The sequence below is a fragment of the Protomyctophum bolini genome, assembly GCF_963924005.1.
Source record: "Protomyctophum bolini genome assembly, chromosome: 14".
NCBI lineage: Eukaryota > Metazoa > Chordata > Actinopteri > Myctophiformes > Myctophidae > Protomyctophum > Protomyctophum bolini.
The window spans coordinates 33,811,580-33,834,108 of NC_137875.1; the positions used below are offsets into that span (position 1 = coordinate 33,811,580).

General features: G+C 43.9%; 1 protein-coding gene across 7 annotated transcripts in view; it reads right to left on the reverse strand.

Moving 5' to 3' along the window:
• Positions 1–11,284: 11,284 nt before the first annotated feature.
• LOC308328448 (transcription factor COE3) overlaps positions 11,285–22,529 on the reverse strand; it is an 84,717-nt gene continuing 73,472 nt past the window's right edge. For 2 of the 7 annotated variants that reach the window (XM_080782269.1, XM_080782268.1), the window contains exons 11-16: positions 21,695–21,783; positions 15,756–15,821; positions 15,284–15,455; positions 14,170–14,355; positions 13,569–13,658; positions 11,285–11,972 (exon numbers count right to left, since the gene is read on the reverse strand). In XM_080782269.1, coding sequence (XP_080638395.1) covers positions 11,941–11,972; positions 13,569–13,658; positions 14,170–14,355; positions 15,284–15,455; positions 15,756–15,821; positions 21,695–21,783 — 635 coding nt within the window. In that variant the 3' untranslated portion in view covers positions 11,285–11,940. Of the gene's footprint in view, positions 11,973–13,490; positions 13,659–14,169; positions 14,356–15,268; positions 15,456–15,755; positions 15,822–21,694; positions 21,784–22,529 lie in introns of all 7 variants that reach the window. The other 5 variants (XM_080782266.1, XM_080782265.1, XM_080782264.1 and 2 more) reach the window with 3 other exon arrangements.

Below are 22,529 nucleotides of genomic sequence, written 5' to 3' on the forward strand. Positions count from 1 at the left end.
ACGCGCACACACACACACAAACACACAAGGCCAGGTTTTTTTATTGCACAAAACAGGGCCGTAAAGTTTAGCGTACTTGGCACGCACCGTGGAACAACTGGAGCTACTTGTAAATATTCAGTTTATGTTCTCCTTTCTTTTTTTTCCCTTTTCTTTTTTTTTTTTACTCTAAGAATAGAGATGCTGCATCGTTAATGTGATACAGAGTTGTTGTGGAATTAGAATGTACAAAAATAACTTAAACAGAGAACAGTAGGAATTACAAACACCTACTCCCAGGGGCCTCTGTTGCATTTGCCAGATATTGCTGGAATGTTTTTTCTAAAGAATTATTATTCCCTTAAAAATATGTCTCTAGCACTGTTGTTGTTGGGTTTTTTCACCCCTTTTTCCTGAGCAGAAATAGTCTTTGTAACCATCGTTCGTTATTTAATTTCCTGCCAAGTGAATGCTTTGTTCAACATCCAGTGATAAAGGCTCTGAATTTTACAGCTACAAAGCTTTGTTGTGAGCCGCTTGTTTTGTCTTCGTTTATATCTCATTGTCTGCCCTCGCCTTATAGCCACCTTAACAGCAGAAGTGGCGATGCGGAACACAATACAGTATATATATGAATATCTTTTTTTTCCTCTTTATTTATTTTCTTTTCACAAAATAGATCTACTAATTACAAAATCGATTTTTGATTTAAAGTACATTTGGAAAATACACTTTTCCATCTCGTACTCTCGCATTTTAACGTTATTTAATTTATAAATAGCTTTTCCTGTGTATAGTTCCCTCCCTGCGCAGCCCCAGTCTACCAATTATGAATTGCCCTGTGAGTGTTCTGCCTGCTACAGTGTGTCAGAGCTCCCTCCTGCTCTCTCTGAAGAGCGTTTTCCATTAGAGGGCAGTGCAGAACGGGAAACAGAAATCAACACTTCAACCTTGGATTCTGCCAGCACATTTCATCTAACTTCCAATGCTCATAATATTATTTCATTTTCATCATTTATCATAACCCCATTTGATCTCTCAGAACAGATGAGTTATTCTTACTGACAAAAGACCATGCCAAGATCCAGCCATTGAGTTCGGCTTTGGTAAAGAAAAAAAATAAAATTATGTAAGATTTAAAAAAATAAAATAAAAAAAAATGTACCACAACACTTTAAGTCATTATTTTTACATTGACTATTACAGCAGTTAGTGAACTGCTCACTTTCACTTTCCGTCCCAAATCTATGATTCCCTTCACTTTCTAGCGTCATTTTCAGGGTGACCCGCGCTGGCCCACGGTTATTCCTCTCCCATGTAGCCCCTAATAATCCCCCTTTCCGAAAATAACCTCCACTCTAACCTTTACAGAACCAATTCAATAGGCCCCACTCGCTGAATACATTTGAACCGCGCTGCATTTTTCTTCTTCGTCGTCTTCTTCTTTTTTTCTCTTTTTCATGAATTTCTTACCCTATCAGCTCCGTTCGGATGTCTGCCATGCCGCTGGACTCCCTCGCTCTGCCATTGGAGCACACGATCCCAGCATAGATGTTGAGGCAGCAGACAGGCAGATGAAGAATGAGTCTCAGTCTGTGGTTTCACAGAGGGGCTAATGATGCCTGTGGTGACTACAGGCTACCGTCAGCCCCCTAACGAAGGGAGCTGTGACACAGCCACAAGGGGTCCCATTTAAGGCAGGCGCACTCTGAAGTGCACTGTAAGCACCCTTTTTTTTATTACGCTCATGGCTAAGTAAATTCTTTTGGAGCGTCGGCGCAATTTTTTACAGCTAAAGATACTTCGATGTACGCCTGTAGAGTTCTGTTGTTGTTGTTTGTTTGTTGTTCACGGCGACACTTTGAAAGATAGGAGTCCACCGTCAACCGGCAACTCCCAAGTAAATTGGCCGCGTTAAGGGCTTGGGTATCAAAAGGAGTCCCTTCGAAAAAAAAACATTTTTTTGATATATATTACAGTTTTTGATTCCTCTGTGTGTGTGTGTGTGTGTGTGTGTGTGTGTGTGTGTGTGTGTGTGTGTGTGTCTGTTTGTGTGTGTGTGTGTGTGTGTGTGTGTGTGTGTGTGTGTGTGCGCAGTTTACCACTACCGTGTCACGCTGGCTCCGTGATAAAAAGGAATTAGATTAAAAGAGGCTCTGACGATCTCATCATCCGCACTGTTAATCTCGGTGAAACCTTTAATTTTGCCCTAATATCTGCTTCCATCTCGGTGAGGAGCGCGCACGCGCGTGCATATGCACGAGCGTGCCCGTGTGCGTGCGTGTCCACGTGTCCATGTGTGTGCACATGTGTGCAATGTGTATGTCCATATGTGTGTGGGTGAAGAGGATGATATTGAGTCTGACTTCATAAATCACCCAGACACTGATAAACTCCCCATGCACCCACACACCGCTAATGGGCAACCCTTAAGGAGTGTGAGTGTCTCGTGCGGCGTTTGATTCAACATTTATTAACCCCCTCTCACACACACACACACACACACACACACACATACACACACACACACGCACGCGCACACTCGCACGCACACACACACACACACACACACACACACACACACACACACACACACACACACACACACACTCACTCTCACATATGACACACACTCAATTGAGCCCCGGAAAGAGCACGCGGCTATGGTTGGTGGCATTCACAATGTTAGCGCTGGGCTCTGACCTGGCCAGGCTGTATTAATCACGCCTCATAGAAGCAAGGAATATTTTTGTGGCTTTTTTATGCAGGCGGCCCAAAAACAAGCAAAGTGTTTCCTACCTATACCGTTTCTTTCCCTTCTCATATATGTTATATCCTGTCTCCCCACTTCCCATCTCATATCCTGCCAACCTGTCCTCATTATAGAGCAATTTTCTGCCCCCACATCAAATACAAACACACTCTCTGGCGCTGCCATCTCTCGCACTCGTCCTTGTCTCCCGGTGTCATACATCTCCACTCATAATTTGAACATTATATCTCAACCTAGACCCTCTGGTAAAAGTCACAGCCACTATAATGTGGCACAACTTGTTCCTGTTTCGGAACATTTGAGAAACCGCACGTTCGGTCGCAAGGCTCCAAAACTTGAGCAGAAGTTTCTATGCTGAAAATAGGAAGGAGGAAACCCCAAAAAGAGGGTCAAATACAGTGGTTGAAAGTAACTTAAGCCGCGATGCGACGCGTTGTGAGCTGGTAGATCTGCTATTTTCAAAAGATTTTTATACATTTTATACTTTTAAGACACCTTGTGAAACGGATATTTTGCATAATGAGTATCTTTTGGTACTTTGATGCCATTACTTTTGTACCAGACTTTTACTTATAACAGAGTATTTCTATATTGATACTTTTACTTAATATTTTACCACCACTGGTAAAATATAATAAAGCGGTGGTTCTCAGGGTTCCTTGACTGGGTTCCAAATGGACTCTTACTGGTCTGTAACTCTGAGAGGTGTACAAATGGAACCAAATGTACCCTTACAGCAATACATTTGGTTCCATTCATACACTCTCAGAGTTATTGCAATCTTTAGACATTTTGAAATGAAATAGTTTGCGCACCACTGTAATAAGGGGGGGTTAACTCACACAGCCACAAGCTGTTGGGAGGATAGGTCCAACAGTCAAGTCAGACAGACACGGGGATAGCAAGATAGGCAGATATCAGACTGGGGCTTGGCTACGCTATCAGGTTTCCCCCCCCCACACCCCTCTGTCTGTCTGTCTGTCTTGTCCGTCTGTCTGCCGGGACGGCCCAGCCTCAGAGGCCCTGACACTAGAGGCACCACGCAGCCAGCCACGACAGCTGCTGCAGCACCATCTAATACCAGCACAGTGCGCGCCACGCCACGACTACAAAGAGAAATATCATTTCAAACATGCCATACTTTGATGCTCTTGTAATGATCTTTGTGTTTTGAGAGAGGGTATATGGAGGATGGAGGAGTCGTATGGTGCCTCCTTTTTTTTTTGTTTCTTTTAGAACAAAGAGACCCCCCCCCCTCCCTTTCAATCGAGTGAAGTCTAGGACACTGGTGGTGAGAGAGAATGGCTTTAAATGGGAATGCAAAATAAACCCTGTTACAGTAGGTGGCTCTGTGTGTGTGTGTGTGTGTGTGTGTGTGTGTGTGTGTGTGCGTGTGCGTGTGCGTGTGCGTGTGTATGTGTGTGTCTGCGTGTGTGTGTCTGCGTGTGTGTGTGTGCGTGCGTGCGTGTAACCTTGTGTCAGTATGTCAGTGTAACCTCTTGAACTCAGCCGTTGGTCCGGGGCTCTCTAATTAGGACCGTCTGATGAATGGTCATACATTACGTGAGAAGCGAGCGAGCGCTGGCTTGAGCGCGAGTGTGTATTCTTTCACGTATCAATCCATGACTCTATAGGCCGGGTTGTCAGCGCGGTAAGGAGAGTGTCTCGGACTGGAGAAAGTGCAGGTCTAGCCTTGGTCATGTTGACGGGGCGGGGCGGCACTTCAGAGGCTCCAGGACCCCATGGCACCAGTCTCCCCAGTCCCCCAGACAGACTGGGAGCATCTGGGCTCTGTCAGCGCCTCTGGGCCCCGCTAGACTCCCATCTATATGACGGGGAGAGAGAGGAGTGCATTGGATCAGGGAGAAAGGAAAATATGAGCGCCGGTGCCAAATTCTTCAGCCTCGTGCAAAATGCGTTCTTGTATTGGCCAATTAGAATATTTTACGTAGTTTCTGATAACAGTTGATGGATTCATTTTTCCTATGAGGTGAAGTGCTGTGATGGATGTGTTGCTGAGATTAAACCAAAGGGGGGTCATGGAAAGTGTTGGTCTACTTGATTACTTGTGAGCCAATTAAAATTTAATTTCAATAGTGCTAAAAATACTTTTATTTGGGTAAAACATTCATGATGGGTAAAGATTAGATTGATGGATACCGTTCCAAACATTCCTTATTATGAAAGTCTGCAAAGGATTTGATCAGCCACATATACTGTAGTTCCTATAAGCTATGCCACGCGGAAACCGATATGCACATTTGCCAAGACTAATTAATCCATACACTAAATTAGGAATATAAATTGTGGTCCCAATTTAACAAGGTCAGCTTTAAGTTCTCCCTTTACACTTTATTTAACTATGCAAGGGGAAGGGAAAAGAACTATCAATGTGCTTCGCTTATTATGATTGACGATTGATGATTAACCCATTTTGGACTGAATCGAGGCTTCTAAATCCTAACATTTTTCTAAAAAACACATTTTCTATGTCAGTGGTGCTCAACCTTTTTCATATCAAGGATCCCCAGAATTATCTGTATTTGGCCGCAGACCCCCATCTGAAAATATTTAGTTCCAGGGACCCCCCCAGAAATGTGCCACATTTTCACGACTTTTCACAAATAGCAGACCTACAAGCTCGTAGCGCGCCACTCGGTGGCGCCCTACGAGCTTGTAGATCTGCTATTTTTCAATAGCTAAATTATAACATAATGTATTTTAAACACCAAAATGGGTTCCCGCTCAAAATGGATTAAGTCCTCCAGCCGACACGCGGCAACCAAAGCCGGTGAGTTGGAATTGGATGTGACACATACACAGTTCTGCGTGTTAGGTAATTCGTTGACGAGGGGCCAAATTCATTTATGGAACAGCGGTATTGGCAGGCATTGGACACTCTCTGCAAAAACAACGATAATCACAGAGGTTTGGCGCCGAGTGACAAGGACTCTTCAGGGAAAGACCCTTACACACTGCTTTGTGGGCCATTCCTCCCTGGGATGGAGGAAAACATCCGCCCAGTGTTCTGAAGATGAGAGTGGCTTAGGGCTGGGAGAAAAAAAGCTTTATGCAAGGCGCTGTTAAAAGGGCTCCATTATAATTTGTTGGTTGTGTTATTCTCGGATATAGCTTCGCGCTAATGCGCGATATCGGGAAGGACCATAACCTAAAATAGCGTCGCTTGGCTTGGAGGATTTCTAAGATGAAGAAATTAATTTTAATATAGTCAGAACAATGTTTGAAGAACGACGAGTGGGTTTTTTTAATGTTGAATTGATGAAATAAGGCCTGTGATAAATCCTCCATAATAGCTGAGGGGGGGGGGGGGGACCCTGTCTCAAGCCATTTAATCTCTTTTCGCTTTCCCCATTTTTCCTGCTAATGAGCCTTATTGACAATCAAACAGGAGCTGTCATCCCCCAGGATGCCGCTCCGCGCAGACCCGCCGTGTTTGTCAGTGTCCTGGCAATCAGGAGTTGCTTGCAAGACCAGGCAGACTGTTAGTGGTTCTCACAGCAGCACTGCCTGAAAATGGCACACTTCCTGTAGAGTTGCAGCTGCCACCTCTGCTACTTCCATTACTTTCTATAGCATGCAGATGTTGTATCAACATTCCCCGCCAAGGGGACTGCAATAACTGTGAGATTCATGCCATGTTTCAGAGGCACGTCAATTTCTCAAGTGGCACAATTAAAGAGAGGGAAATACAGTACCGGGTTTTTTCGCAGGAGCTGAAATCGGAAAAGAAGCCTTTTCTTCTTTTTTTTCTCTCCTCTCCAAATGGGGGCCTGTTTCATAAGGGTTCAGAAATCCACCCGGTTTTTTACTGCCCTTTTCCTGAGTTGAGCCGTTCTGTGAGTCTTTGTGCGGCAGACCTGTCGCGACCCACAGCGGATATGGAAATGGGGCTAAGGTTTTATGGGCCAAACGGATTGGACACAGTCAAGCTCAGGGGGCATGAATATTGGATGTTATTTCTGCTCTCTTTTTTATGTAATCCATTGCCAATACATTATTAATAGATGATATCATATCCAGAACTACTGGACAAAGCCGTACAGAGGGGCACTATGAAAGAAGCTCTATATGGTTGGAGACTGTGGCAGTGAATTCAGTTCAAGTGATATTATTTTATTACTGTAGCCTGTAACACACTCTGACCATGGAGTTTCTTTGCCGCCTACTCTTGGACTAAGCGAAGTTCATAGAGGGGAGAAATATGCTGAATACTGTATCTCTGCCAGGGGTAAATCCTGCATTTGTGGGTTTGAAATGCACTGAAACATTGATGATGTATCAAATGACACCCAAATACAAGTTTAATGGATTTCAGAGCACTGAGATACTTTTTGCTCATCCTTCTTGGCTGCAGCGAGTGAAGTGGAAATCCTTTGTGAGGATCTAGAGTTTTCCTTGCAAAGCTGACTCCCCGTGTAGAGTAGCTAGGGGAACTAGTGTCTTATCTGATGTACTGATTCACAACCAAGAGACTCAGCTAATGTGGAACTGGTTGGAAAAAGAGGGGGAGAAAAAAAGGTCAGTCATCAGAAAGTTACTATCTATCTACTCTCGTGCAGTTTTACGACAAACGGTAGCACAGACTCCTGTATAATCTTCAAATTCATAGGAGCGATTGCAGCTGCTTTTTCCTTCAGCTGTTGCCCGAATCCTGTCGAGGCAAAAGAGAAAAGTCTTCAAAAAGTACAGCACTGACCAGAGAGTCGTGGAGAGAAACTATTGTTCACCTTTTTTTAGTTTTATGGACCTGTCCTATCTTGATATGGTACACATAAACGGCACAAAGGTATTACGTACATCAACACCCCCTGAACATATAAGATCCTCAATAAGACTTACATAGGGAGTGGATGCGTAAGGTAATATTCTCTCTTTTAAGGTCAGTTTGAATTGTTTTTCCTCATGGGAAACGGCAGATTGATAAAGAACAAACAAAACCCCTTTTCTGAATGCTTGTCCTCCATGGCCTCAATGAAGGTTTCATTCCTTTATATCATCCAGCCCAATTCCCAGCATGCACGGCCATTGTAGCTCTTTCAACTGGAGCTCTCCATTGACTGGCTCATTGTCCGGCCGCTCTTTTGTGCGCGCTATCACCGGAGCACAATCTTTCACCTGAACAGCGTAGGAGGCGCGCAGCCTGGATATAGTCACGTTAAAGCAACCAAGTCACCCAATGCAGACGCTGAGCCACGCAGAAAATTAAAACTCTGCATTAAAAGCCTAATTTATGCTCCGTAGAACTATAACCCTAACACATATGCAAGCCTGTTATTTTTGGCGTCCGGCACCTCATTGCGTTGCAGTGTGACTTGAGCTAAACGAGGTTATTATTGAATATTAACTTTCACCAAACCGCAGTCGGCTTGCCGCATTAGTGAGTTTATTAGTCGCCATGCTCCGTGCAGTCATCGGTGAACTGAGACGTTCAATAGCACTGCTCCAGCTTATATTATTATTGAAGTGTGTGGTTTTTTTCCTTGTATGTAACAATGCATGAGCAGATGTTTGAAGCTTGGCCCTCAGCAACACAAGGCTAGTTAAGATCGATATTGCTTTCAATATTTCTTTCCTTTGACAGATAAGCAGTACAGAGGAAAGTCTTGATAAGAGTGGCAACATATGGATGTGGCGAGCTCTCTCTCTTTTGATTGCGTGACCCCCTGACCTTTGCCTGCGTTTGAGGGAAAGGCAGCCACATGGTATGGTGGGGGTCTGTCAGGCCCTGGTTATGGGGCGTTATTGACCCGGGATTTATAAATATTTAATGCACACATTAAGATCATGGTGGAGGGTGGCCATTAGAGCTCTCCAATAAAGAGGCTCTCACAATGATTGAGTGGTGTGGCAGAGCTGGTGCCTGGTCAGACTGGGACGACAGAGTAAGCCCGGTGAGGCAATACGCCACTTTGGTGTTTTCAAAGCCCACAATAAGTGGCCACGCGTGCCAACCCAGAGTATTGCATTTACGTTTGTGTCTCTCTCACAATTCTCCTCTATGTTCATTTAGCCTTTGCTGTTGGCTCGTCGTTTTTTTTTTGTGGTTCGGAGAGAATAGATTTCTGGAAATCCAATATTCATGGTTGCTCTTATCCAATTCCAACCCTATTTTGGGCATAAGTGATCATTTTTACATTTTAAAAGTAGCACAAATAGCAGATCTACGAGTTCCGACACGTCACATTGTGACACGTGAGCTTGTATATCACATATTTTTTTATTGTACGATCAGAAGTATATTGGGCTTCAGGGGTTAATAGGATAGTTAAGAGTTCATAGACATACAATTGCACACTTGTGTAAGTCCTTGCCGCAGATAGGTTTTGTCATTAAATAATAGAGACAGCAGTGAGCAAGGCGATAGATCCAGACCCGTGTATGTGTATCTGAAACAGATAGTGCCATGTCAGGAAGCAGATGTGTGGCTATTGTTATCAGACACATTGGATTATCGAGGGAGTGTTTTGAGGCACAAGGCGATCACAGTCGAAAATTGAATCGCTCTTTGAGTGCGTCTGCCCCCGTCGCGCTATCAGCAGCTCCTGTGCTATCTTATGTTGCCGCGAGATCTTTTGCACGCCACGGCTTACATAATAAGCCTTGATATGCTGATTGCTGCTCAACTTGCATTCCCTTAATTGTGCATTAAAGCACGGGGTGGCCACGGACAATGTTGCCTTGATGAGAAATTGACATTTTGTGACCTGCTCTCCGTGACCACTCAGGATGCCAGATAAGATGTTCAGTTGTTTTTAAGGAGAGAGACTATTCTTCCCTGCAGCACTGCGCTCCCTCTGTTTGACCCACTTGATGAGTATAGATTTCACAGCGGTCCCCTTTCAGCTCACAAACTATAAGAGGTTCAAAACGATACCAGCCCTTATAGACAAAGGATAACCTTGCTCTTTCAATGTATTGATTCTTTATTAACTAGGTGGCTTAATGCAATGAAATGAGGGATTTGAATGAGCCCCATTTGGGCTGCTTTGAATAAAAAGCTTGCACCATTTATGAAAGTCTACAATGAATGGACCCTCGAAGCACCACAGATATGCAGGATATGCTGATACAACGATCAATATGGGAATATGTCACAATGTCAGAATGTTTCACTTAAAGAATAGGAGAAAGGCAGTTTATCAACTGTTTTATGGATAGTATACGTTCCACAGCTTGCAAACAATTATATCTATGGTATGCACTACTACGCACAGACAAATTACAGGTGTTTCTTCCGGAATCAATGCCGTGTTTTGTTTGATACTTTGTATTTATTTAAAGAAAAAACTTGCCAGTTTGCCTGAGATCACATAGAACTGAAGAAGTCCACAGTTGAGGGGCTATTGTGTTTTTACTGAAAATTTTAATAAAACATCACTTATTCATTTCTGTTTCCATTCCAAATGTTGACATTGTTGAACTTTTCTTCCCTGTAAACACATTGAAGCTATGTGGCAAGAGTAGTGGTGAGTAAAAATGACTTCTATACATTCTACAAAACAGAAAGAAAATACAACCACAAATGGAGTGTTTTTTTTTCTCCAAGGTTGTCCCTCATGCACATTAGTCTCTATTGGGTCTTAACAACTATCATTATGGGTCACAAACAATTTATTTGACAATACAACCAACAAAGTTTTTCTCCAAAATGGTCTGTATAGATAATTTAAAATCAATATAAAAATAAACAATGAAGTTTGACTTCCCTTTTAAAAAATGGACAGAGAGTCTTGACAGAGGAACACAAATTGGAGGATACACATGAAATAAATGGACATTGCATTTCATCAAATACAAAAAAGGAAAACAAATGAAGGCAACAGTTCTTGGCTGAATTATCTGTGCTGCATCACTATATTAAGGGCATGACGATTAATACATACATAATGAAAAGCAATATACAAAATTTCAGAGATAAATACATTATTTATAGTTGATATGTTACAAAATTTCCCTCAGTGAGCGCAAGTGTGTATTTGAACAGAAAAATGACAATGAACTACTTTACTCCTATGTCTCAATGGATTTTAATTTCTCTTTTTTTAATGTTTTTTTTAAGTTGTTGTTGATCTAAAAGAACATGAAAAAGACAGATGTATAAATATTTAGCACAAGTTTGGCAATATCACAATAGTCTACAATTTTATAACCACATATAAAACACAGAAGGGAATTGGAGCTAGAAGGAGGAGGCTGCCCCTCATCGACAAGAAACGGACTTCACAGTAGCCTAGAAATGCATTAATATACAGTGCTAGCAAAAAAGTTGAAAAACATGGCAAAACACACTTGCTTAAAAGGAAGTTCTAGACATGGAAGTATGCCGTCTCCAACAGAGCAGAGTGCTTTATACACGTCTGTGTGCTTGTTGAATCCAAGAGATTAGTTTTTTTCCACTTTTGAAGATGATTTCTAGCTACAATAAATTACAAAATTTAATTTAAAATGCAGGAGTGAAACATGATACAACCTTACCCACCCACACCCCATGTCCCCGCCCACCTCCCCCCCACCGATTTTTTTTAAAAACTCGTTTTTGTTGTACTTCATGATCCATTTTCTACATTATATATCTCATATACTTTTCCAGTTGAAATTCAAACTTTCTTGGCCCCCTGTGTAATTTTTCTGACACATAAAAATACAAAAAAGTCACATTATAAAGACACACAACTGTTGTGGATCTATTAAAAGAGAGTTGAAACAGAAAAACAAAACAAAAAAAACAAAAAACAATTTCTGAGGCAAACGAGTTCATCGGCAAATGTACTGTACATCAGTGTTTACTTTACAACCGACCGGTGAGTCCACAGAGTTCTTTTCCAAGTCTGAACATAATATCGTTGATTGGTCAGAGCCGAGGCCAAAGCACAAGCTAACGGGTACACAAAATAAACACATCCTGTGTCCTCTTCAAGCTCGGTAAAATGGGTAGAGAAAAGAAAAAAAAATCCTTTGCTTCAGGTTGTGGAAGTCTTCCAAAAGGAAGAAAAAAATATTTCATTCTTTTCTTGTTTCTTTTTTTATTTTTTCTTCTTCTTTCTTCCTCGTTAAAAACGATATGCTTGTTTGACTATACACTACACCAGCTTTGTGCTGTGTGCTATAGGGGAGTCCTGTGAAGTGGTAGTGTGTAGACTGGTGCTTGAGATGACAAAAAAGTGCATTTACATAGGAGGGACCACCAGGCCGGACATGGCTGGAAGAGAGGGAGAGAGAGCAGTAATTAGTACTACTGGATAGATGCATGTATGGCTATTCATGAGAAAAATATACAAATTGTGTGTGTGTGTGTGTGTGTGTGTGTGTGTGTGTGTGTGTGTGTGTGTGTGTGTGTGTGTGTGTGTGTGTGTGTGTGTGTGTGTGTGTGTGCACGCGAGTGTGCGCGAGTGTGCGAGCGAGCGCGTTTTGCGTGCATGCATACGTATATATGTGCGCGTGCACCTGGAGTGCATACCTTAATGTGGCCTGTTTGCACGTGTGCCTCTGAGTGTTTGCAGTATGCGCCGGCCCACACAAAGATGTGCATTTGTGGGGGTTTGGAGTAGGGGGGGGGAGACTTTGAAAAGCTTCCTCTTGCTCTGACATTTCAGCCCCCAGCACGCCAGTCTTGCTGTGTGTGATATTTCTCCTGGCATCGGGGTATTGGCAAACAGTGGTCCAGACTCCCAGGAGATACGACCACGGTGACGGCCGAGCAACAGCACGGTCACTACCCACAATGCCTCGGTGCTACAGTACCAGACACTTCTAAAGCTCCCCTCAGTCCTAACACTCCTCCTCCTCCTCCCTTTTATTTTTTCATTCCCTTCATCTCCCTCTCTCTCTCCCTCTCTCTCTCTCTTCTTCCCTGTTCTCCATCACTCCACTGAACGTTAGTCCTCCAAACCTCACTTTCCCGAGTCCTATTTCTGTGTCATTATCCAAGAGAGATTAGTCGCGATCAAAGGTAGCTTCCGTTATTCTACGAAGACCATCTGCTTAGGATATCATTAGCAACTGTACATCACCCCGAGAGTTTATATATGCAGTATTTTCACACGTTTTAACAATTAGGCGGCTAGTGAAGTGCTGGGATGATGTATTATTACATTGCTCTCAGTATATTTGTAGAGTCATGGTTGAAATGCTTTTAAGTTTGCCAGCGCAGATGATGGCAAGGCATTGCTCATTAATTTCTGCACAACATGTATTAATAAGTATGAACGTGTAGCAAGATGAACTTTAATTTCCCACTTCATTAAGCCCAATGTTATTAATCTTGGGGCACACACTACGGCTAAGCTTGTTTTCAACGCAATCATCGCGGTCGTGACACACGCACAAAACCTAATAAACATAATCACTGAAACAATCCTGGGGAAGGTGCTTCCTCCGCGACCTCACGCTGGATTTGTACGTCGATGCGCTCCAGTGCCGCTCACAGCAAATAGCCGATCTGCAAATGATCACGACGTGTCACGGCGCAACATGGGTAGCTTGTAGATCAGTGTTTTGTGGTCCGTGCGACGAAGTATATCAAGCCCTTCGGAGAACATCATTTGTATTAAAGGGCATCAGGCGCGTACGAGCGTGAGGCGGTGCTTGCATGTGAATGCGTGTGTGCATCATGTTGCCATGTGAGTCTGTAATGTATGTGGTGTGGTGCATGTGTGCAAGCTGAAAGGTGTAAATTGGCTTGTCAAAATGAATATATTTGTAATGATTAGTCCCTCACCAAACCGGACAGAGGCCTGAGCAGCGGTATCTGACCAGTAGTCCGTGGGGAAGGGATGAGGGGGTGAGGGGGGCTCACCTTGCAGTCCGTTGCCGTTGGCGCTGGTGCAGGAGGGGGGTGGGGAGGCCTGGGGTCGGACCACAGGGGCGAAGGCGCTCTTTTGTTTAACTGCAGAGACGATAGGGGAGGCAAGGCAAGAAGGGGGGTGGGGGGGCGGGAGAGTGAGAACGTGCTGTGAGTAGAAGGGAGAGAGGGCAGTTAAGGTAAGGCTGGGATAGTGTTACTGCCAGGGGGGATACACGATCAGTACTCACATGGCATTACAGGCCCCTACCATCAACATCTTGTACAGACCCAACACTGGCGCTCGTAAAATATACATATCAAGGAAGCATCCCTCGTATTTCTCTTTTTTCCTAGAGTTCCACGATACTTTCTCCCAAACAACCAAGAGGCCGAGATTCCCATAAATTGAGGAGTAATATACTTTTGAGCATCAATATCAACATCGTAACCCTGTCATACATGATTCACAGTGTCGGAAAGAATTGAAACTGCTGCAATGAAATCACGGGTGCGGCTTACTGCTACTACCCCCACTACTGCTACGACTACTACTACTACTATTGCTGCTGCTGCTGCTGCTACGCTGTGGGCACATAGTAACAAGTCTACTCACTTCCATATGGGGAGTTGGCAGAGGACCCGTTGAGGAACCCTGGGGAGCTTGGCACGCCGAGGTTCATGCCAGCGTTACCGTAGCCGTTCATGCTGTTGCTGACGGTGTTGTAGCTGGACTGCTGCGGGGTGCTGCTAGAGATGTATCCCCGGGGGGATACGCTGCTGGTATTCCTGCTGTAGCCCACTGTATAACCAACCCATAGAAGATGAGAGAGAATGGGTGTTATTCTTCATTTTGTTCATTCAATTGGAAACATTCATCATTTTTGCAGTAACTTATCGTGGTAGTCTGTTAACCAGGTATCATCAATATGTACACAGAAAAATGTGTCCATGGCAAAGACTTGGGGCTATGTCTTGCGCCACCCCTTACCCCTTATCCTTAAACGTATTTGTGTATTTTGATACATGATTCTGCCCTGCATTGGCTATGCTACTTTCGCTTTTAACTCTCACATGGAACTCAGACCAGCCTCTCCTCTTTAGCGTAAATAAAAATAACGTTTTTGCTACTCACCAAAACAAAGGTGGGTTGTGTCATTAGAAAGCCTACTTTCCTAGTGGACGCACCTGAGCCCCCCACCACACGTATAAACGGTACTTTTTGGCCAAAAAAGGATTTTGTTTCCACCGGGAAAAAAATACTTTTAGTTACTCCGCTGCGCCCTCTACCTATATTGCCCACGTTCTTTTTAAATGCGCTAAAGAGGAGAGGCTGGTCTGAGTTCCATGTGAGATTTAAAAGCGAAAGTACCATAGCCAATGCAGGGCAGAATCATAGAAGCATTGGCTATGGACCAGACAGCAACCTGGACAGCAGGAAAGGTTAGTTTTGAGATTCGGCTGCTTGGAGTTGATATAAACCTTATAACCCGCCATATGGCGGGTATGGCGATCTGAGGGGTAAAATCCTAACCCGTCATCTGGCGGGTTATGGGGCGGCTTGGCGCCCTGAGTGTTAACCACTTAAGCCCTAAATACATTGGCATACATCGGATAGCATTAATAGCTTATTTATCTGCTATTCTCACATTTGAATGACATAATTAAACAGTTAAAAAAGCGTTTCAGGAGTTGCCTGTGCCGCTGTGACATACCGTAATGTAACGTACCTTGGTCGTTCCCCTGTGATTCGGACACGTTGACTGCTAGCTGACTGCTGAAGGAGTTGACCCCCATCATGCCGTGGGAGGCCGTGTTGGCGAGGGAGGGGATCTGGTTGTGGTTGCGGGGAACGCTGTACAGGGCCTCGGCAATGTCAGCTGCCCTCTTCAGAATGATCTCCTGGGGGGGAAGCGCGGAGAAGTTAGCTTTGGTTATTTATGGCTCTCCATTGTCATAGGTTACTTTGCTTTGAAGCTCGGTTCCCTGGCTTTATGGTTTATCACAGCGCATATAGCCTATAGTTACACATACAGTAGTGGTGAAGATTCCTGTTGGAGACAGTGTGGAATCTGTGAATTTGCACTGGTAGTTGACTTGGCAATGAGCCAGAGATATAGCGCATTGATGCTGTGTGTGTGTGTGTGTGTGTGCGTGTGCGTGTGCGCGTGCGTGTGCGCGTGCGCGTGCGTGCGTACGAACCTGATTGTTGTGGGGCATTCCATATAAGGCTTCAACAAGATCTGCTGCTCTTTTCAGCAGCACCTCCTGATGGGGGGGGGGGGGAAACAGGGGTTATTAAATGTTAATTTCTAAACAGATTATACTCAGCCCCAGTGGACTATACAGTAGGAAAAAGCCAAGACTTCAGTATCGCAAACCATTATTGCACAGTAGGCTATGCTGAGCTTTAAGATGTAGTTACAGTTTTGTCCTTTTGGCTAAATAAAAGCCAGCGTGATTTTCAGAGGCAACGGCGCTGAATTCGGACCGCGCTACCACTTTGCTCCTTCCAACCGTGCGGAGCGGTGAATAATGTTCCCTATCTTAATTAAACTGGCATAGTCCTTTAAAAAAACACACACACAACACCTCGCCCCTAATTCTGGGCTTCACGTTTGCTCTTGGAGTTCAACGTCGAGTTCCCCCTCTCTTCGGAACAATAAAGTGAATTAGCTCTGGGTTAATCTAGTTCTGTCGTAATGACATTAAGGAATTTTTCAATTAACCTCTTTGACTGGCTGTTGCAAAGGACTTCACAAATGACTTCCCATCCTAGCGAGAGCTGGGTGCTTGTGCCTTGGGGACACGGATGCTCAGGATGTGGTCTTATCCATGTCTGCATGCTTGCCCCCGCTTGACAATGCGGATTAGCTGTGTTGCTTTGGCTCTTAACACTGAAAATGACTTGGCCCTGGCTGCTGTCCCCCCCACTCCGTTTCAGCCCTTTCAGCTAGGTGGGGTTTGGGCCTGTTTGTGTGTCTTTATCAGCTCTTTGAATTGAGCACTTACAATTAAATCCCTCTCAAGGAGCGAAACTGCTCTCTTTGTTTCCTTATAATATAGAAGGCGGCAATGCTGTATCTCCTCTCCATTTAGAGTGCATTTTAATCTGACAAAGGCAAGTTGTGGGGACATGGCTGTTTCTCTCGTTGTCACCTGCCGTAGAGCAAGAGATTTGTCGACTCTCGCTGTCAGAACCCTGGTTAAAAGCAATGCAAATCTGTCACCAGAAACATCTCAGATGGTGCTTGTTTTCTTCCCACATTCGCTGTGTTTTCTTTTGCGGGGGCCTCGGTAATTTGTCTGAAGTGTTCCATCACTTGGCAATAGCAGTGTGGGATTAAGACGGCAGCTGCCGTAAATGAATGTAAACACAGCGTTCGCGCCTTCAAACAGCGGCCTCCAAGACTTGGCCTGCTTTTGCACAGTGCCAGCGTATGGGGTGTGTATGTGGAGCGTGTGTATGAGCAGCCCTTTCATCCTGAGGAGCATATCTACCAGAGTCCTTGATTTATCAAGATGAATCACTGTAGAATCCACTTCCAGCGTGTGCCATGCTCTCTTATAGAAACATATCGCTTAATCCACCCCAAGTTATCGGATGGGTGGCTCTTAGAATGGGCATTTACCTCTGAAATTGGTGTGTATGCTCAACGTTGCATGCATCTAGTTTGCATACAAATAAAGAATTATGGTTGTCGTGAGGCAGGTAGACTAAATGAGAGGACCAGCTGTCTTGATGTGTTCTCATCAGGCAGAACAGATTTCTCTCGCACTCGCTGAGTGAGATAAAGTGGTTTTCTGTCTTTTTTTCCCACAGTTAATAATTACCAATAATCTATTCTATCATATTTCAAGATCTCCTACATGGCTCTCAATTTTAAACAACAATTAAAGCAATTAAGACTGTCACGTTGGCATGCCATGTTTCATTCTCTGTAAAACGTCCTTCCCTTCTTGTCCATATGGTACTTTGCAGCAGCGACATAAGGACAGCTTGAGAGAAAAAAGAGGAGGAGAGAAAACGATATTGCCTCTCATCCCTAATCTGTCGTTTACCGCGTGGCGTCTTAACTAACCAAGCTGACTCGCAAGGCTATGCTTAAGTGGCAACCTAGTCATATCCGCGCATGATGAGAAGCGCGGCACCCAATCAACGGAGGAGTTTGTTGTCTTCCGACGAGGCGCCCTCACGCGTATCAGCTCATGCTGTGAATACGATTAACACGGAATAGTGTTCTGAGGGCATTTCCATGTAAATCTCTATACCGCTCTGGCATAAGTGTAATTGGCTTTCTTGTCATGGAGACATATCAGAAAGCACCATGTTAAATTGAAACAATTAAAGGCCTCAAATGATCTCTGTTGTTCTGTGACAGAGGCGTGACAGATTTCTGCTATTGTTCGCCTTGCTTTTCTCATAAAGAGGTCTGGTTGTTCTACAACTATGTTTTGAAACGGGGATTGTTCAGATGACGGATCACCGCAAGATTCAGACGCTCTTTCCCTTTGCAGCTGAGAGAAGAAAGAGAGGGGGAAAGAGTACAGAAACCCTTGACAAATGACGCGCTGTTAAAAAAACCCGTCTAATGTGAAGGTTACGTGGTCTAAAATAGTCTCAACGTGATTCTTCAAGCAGCAGATTAGCATGGATGTTGTATTTATATTATCACAGTTAATAAAAGAGGGCCTAGGTTATGTAGCTTGGAGTGCTAATGCCATTATAAAACTGTAAGGCAATTACTCTGTTAGCTCTAGCCTGAGGTAATGAATGCATTCAGAAGCATAGGGCCATTAGATGAAGGTACTTCAAAGAGCACAGAAAGAGAGATTCATTTAAATACATGGGTAATTGCTTGACATGAACACATTTGTAATATTTTCTCCTTGTGGATTACACGAAGAATTGGAAGAGAATGGGCTTATGCTCATTTTGGGGAGAAAAGAAAAGAATCCAAAGCAATCAGCTTAATAATAAAACAATATTGAGTTTCCGCTTTTAATTTCATAATGAATCTAATTTGTTACAGAAGCGAGAAATTGAGTGTGATATAATGTGATATCCAGTCTATTTGTCCATTACTGCCAGAGGGCACAAAATGGTATTATAAATTGTCTTTTTTATATTATGAATAGAAAATTGTTTTATAACAAGATCTTAAAAAGGAGGGTGAATTCCAAAGTCTCTGTTCACTTAACGCGATGCCCGCAAACCAATCTCCTTTCTCATCACTTGACTGCTCACACTTATTACTTTCATATTCACCCTGGACTTTGCATTGAATTTTTATATCTGGCACCCCTCCCACAGGGTCGGACTGTCATCTACGATGTTGTCTTAGAATTACGAGGTAAACTTCAATCAGAGGCAGCTTCCCCCCTTTTTTTTTTCTCTGTGTAGCAACAATATTAGCGTGCATCCCTTGCTATCCATGAGCACTCCCATATTGGCTTTCTGTCTCCTTACAATTACCACGTGTCTTACTGGTCCCAGGGAGGAGGCTGGTGGAAATCAATAGCGCAGTAATATTATCAACTGGAGGGTGAAGTCATTGGGGGGGGGCGGGGATGCAGGGGGGGGGGTGCAGGGGGGGTATGGGGGGGCTTGGTGTCGATTTGCCTTTCTGCTAATGCACACTGCACATCCACCAAGCCTCATCTCCTTTTTATAGAGTCTCCCCACCTCACCTGCAACCCTGTAATGGCTGCTCTCTATATGCTGTTCTCTCTCTGTTCTCATTCCAAACGTACATGCATTGCCAGCCTCGGCCCGCCAGCTTCAAGCCCGCCACGGGCTGTTTTATTGGGAATGTGCTTTTGACCCCGAGAGCCGACCCTCAGATGGCAAGCTTAACAATGACGAATCACTTGGTGGGATCATTTACATGCCCCCTGAACCCCATATTTGGGTCCATTAGAGAGCAAATCAAATATTTATGTTGTTTATTGGAAGTGCAGGGTTTCATCTCACTCTGTGATTGTTTCATGCAAAGGCTGGGAGACCTTGCTATATTAAGTGTACGCGTGCACCCAGGAAAACTAATCTTGGGCTCAGTGTCAAAATCTGTCCTCGCAGCCAAAGGCGCTTTGTATTCGCAGGAAGAAGCAATGCTTCGCTGTAATAAACCTATGTTTAACATTATTGCGCTTCGTATTTGTATGTTATGTTGTGGATTTGGCAAAGACACTCCGACTTAGAAAATTGAGAGTTCAGCGAGATACTGTGTAGGGCTGCGGTGTCCAAAGAGACTCCGAAAGTGTTATTGTGATACTGGAGGTGAATGCACTTTCCCATTTGGTCAGCGTTTACAGTTAAAATTAGAGCAACATTTCATGTCCAGGTGGTGGTTACTGTCTCCATGGGGACTGCGTCTAATTGAAACACTTCATATTGTGTACCAGGGACTGGCTGTGATGTCGTATCTCTTCAAATTGACTTGGTCAAACGTCTATCTATAGGTAACCCCATGGTCTGTTCTTTATTAAATTGTCCGTTGGATGTTAATGATATTGCTGTGTTGCATGCTGGGGTTTAATAGATAAGGTCTTTAAAGGTTTTACGGTATTATTAAAATTCGGCGGTGGTCACCGCTTTACTACATGCCATGGGACTTTGAACAAACTAATCAGTCATAATATTACCATTGACGCATCTGGCATGCCAGCCACTGAAATGAGGACTACTGTAGCAGGGTGGCAATTAGTGAAAGCACTAGATGTTATCAATAGGAAATGGAAGGAGTAAGACGATCAAAGAGCTTCCGATGGGGGGGAAAAAAGGAAAAGTTTTGGTCCTCGATCAGGTCCATCAATTTAGCGAGCTATCTATGTGCCGGTGCCACACCAAATGTGTTTCAAACGGACTCCTTCACTGGCGTTAAAACGAAAACACTAAGAGAGCCAATGCATAATAACATGCAGTCTTTGTCTATTAGCCACACTAAGACCAGAGGGTTTACGGCACAGGGTTCTGTAAACAAAAGATTAAACCAAATCGAGCTGTGGAAAATGAAAGGAAAACATGAGTGGGGTAATGAGGGTGCAGACGACGACTCTGACCAGATTACCATCTCCACAGACTACTGGAGAGGAAAACGTCTGATTGAGCTATTTTACCACACAGAGAGTTTACGCCTGTCTCCTCGTACAAAACCAATACCATTACCCCCACTGCTGGTTGGGGGGTTGCAGAGCTGTTTAGTGCCACAGTATTTTCCTTGGGCATTCATGTGCTTTGCTTTATTTGTCACATTCAAAGTGCTTGAACTCTTGTTCTACGACTGTTGCTGTTTTGTCACATGGCTACAGCGGTGGATGTTCGTTTGTCACAGGTTGAATAGCGATACATACATACAATTTGGTGCCATTTTGTTTTGTGTCTATAAAGTTAAATCAATGAATTGAACTCTGAGAACAATTGGACCCAAATGGATCCTTAGGGGTCCATTCTATCCCTCAGACTTAAAGCAGCTATAACATTTGTTTTATATTTAATATCATATTGTCTATGTTCCTCAAACTTATTTCTAATGGTTTGAGCCTCAATCACCACTCATAACTCATATAACCACTCCATGGCATTTCGTTTTTGCTTCTGAAGCTGTTTTAGCTGCAGTACCACAATGTCCTGAGGTGGTGGGGGTGCTGATATGCAACTTATTTAATCTTTGAGTCTGGTATGCGGTCAGGCTTAGGCTTGGCTCAGGGAAGAGGACGCCCCTGCCATGCATAGTCCTCCATGGCACCGTTGGAGGTGCGACAAAGAAAGCAGGAAGACCATCTTTCTGTATTAAATAATACTGATGCTAGATCAGCAATGGCGGACATTGTAAACAAAGTAGAAATGCAAATTTGGAACTGAAGACTGAAGAGAGGGAGGAATTATACAAAGTAGGGTGACATTGATGAGATCACAAATACGACCAAATCAGTTGAGCTGTTCCTGAGAGCAATTTCCATAAAAGCCCCGGCCTAATAGCCTATATGACGAGAAATCCCGATTGTTCAAAATTGCATATTTGTGGGTATAGAAAATACACAGGGGAGCTAAAAAAAAAACACTACAATTGTATGTTCTAGGACTAGGTCCTTTAACACTGAGGATCTTAATGTGCATGGAGATTAGACGTGGTACTGACCTTCGGTAACCTCTCGGGGTCGCCTGGGTGCCTGGGTATGACCTTCTGCAGCCTCTGGAAGCCATAGTCGATGGTGGGCTCGTTCAGGGCTGAAAGCACAGGGCGGAATATCCAGTAAGGTTTCATGACTGATGTCGGATTTACACTCTACAAGCTCAACAACGTGTTACAGCGGTGCAATGCATTGTAGAGCTTGTAGATCTGCAGTTTTTTTGGTGCAAGATAGATACCGCACGCACGCAAACTATATCAAGCCCTTTCATTTAGCCTGAGAGATAGATGGGGGATAAAAAAAACTAATTGAGAAATCTGTTGGAGTTTACTGTACTAAAGTAATTTCCAGAATACCTAATTTCAAAGAACTCTCGGGGGTGAAACAATGTTTTATGAAACAGAAGCGGCTCAGCGCGTGCGTGCGTCCGTGCGTGTGTGTGTTGGGGTGGGGGGAGGGGGGCAGAAGCAAAATGACACGGGCTCCTCTGACACTTGTGTCACAGAGTGTTATTCCATTAACAGCCGTGATGACCTACATCAGTCTGAGAATCTTTCAGAGGGGGGCTCCCCCCCCCCTCCCTATCTCTCGCTCTCTCTCTCTCACTCTCTTTTTATATATATATATATATATATATATTCTCCGGAATATTGACTACAGAAAACTACAACGCGGTGGGTCTTCTAATCTAACAGAGCTTTAATAATCTGTGAACGGCTGTCCGTGCATTGATCTACAGTAAGTTGCTGTCATTTCACCCCCCAGTTTTCTCCACCGCAAACCCGAGCCCGCGCCTGCGACGTCGCGGGGCCCACCGTTGAAATACGGCGATGGGTCCCGCGC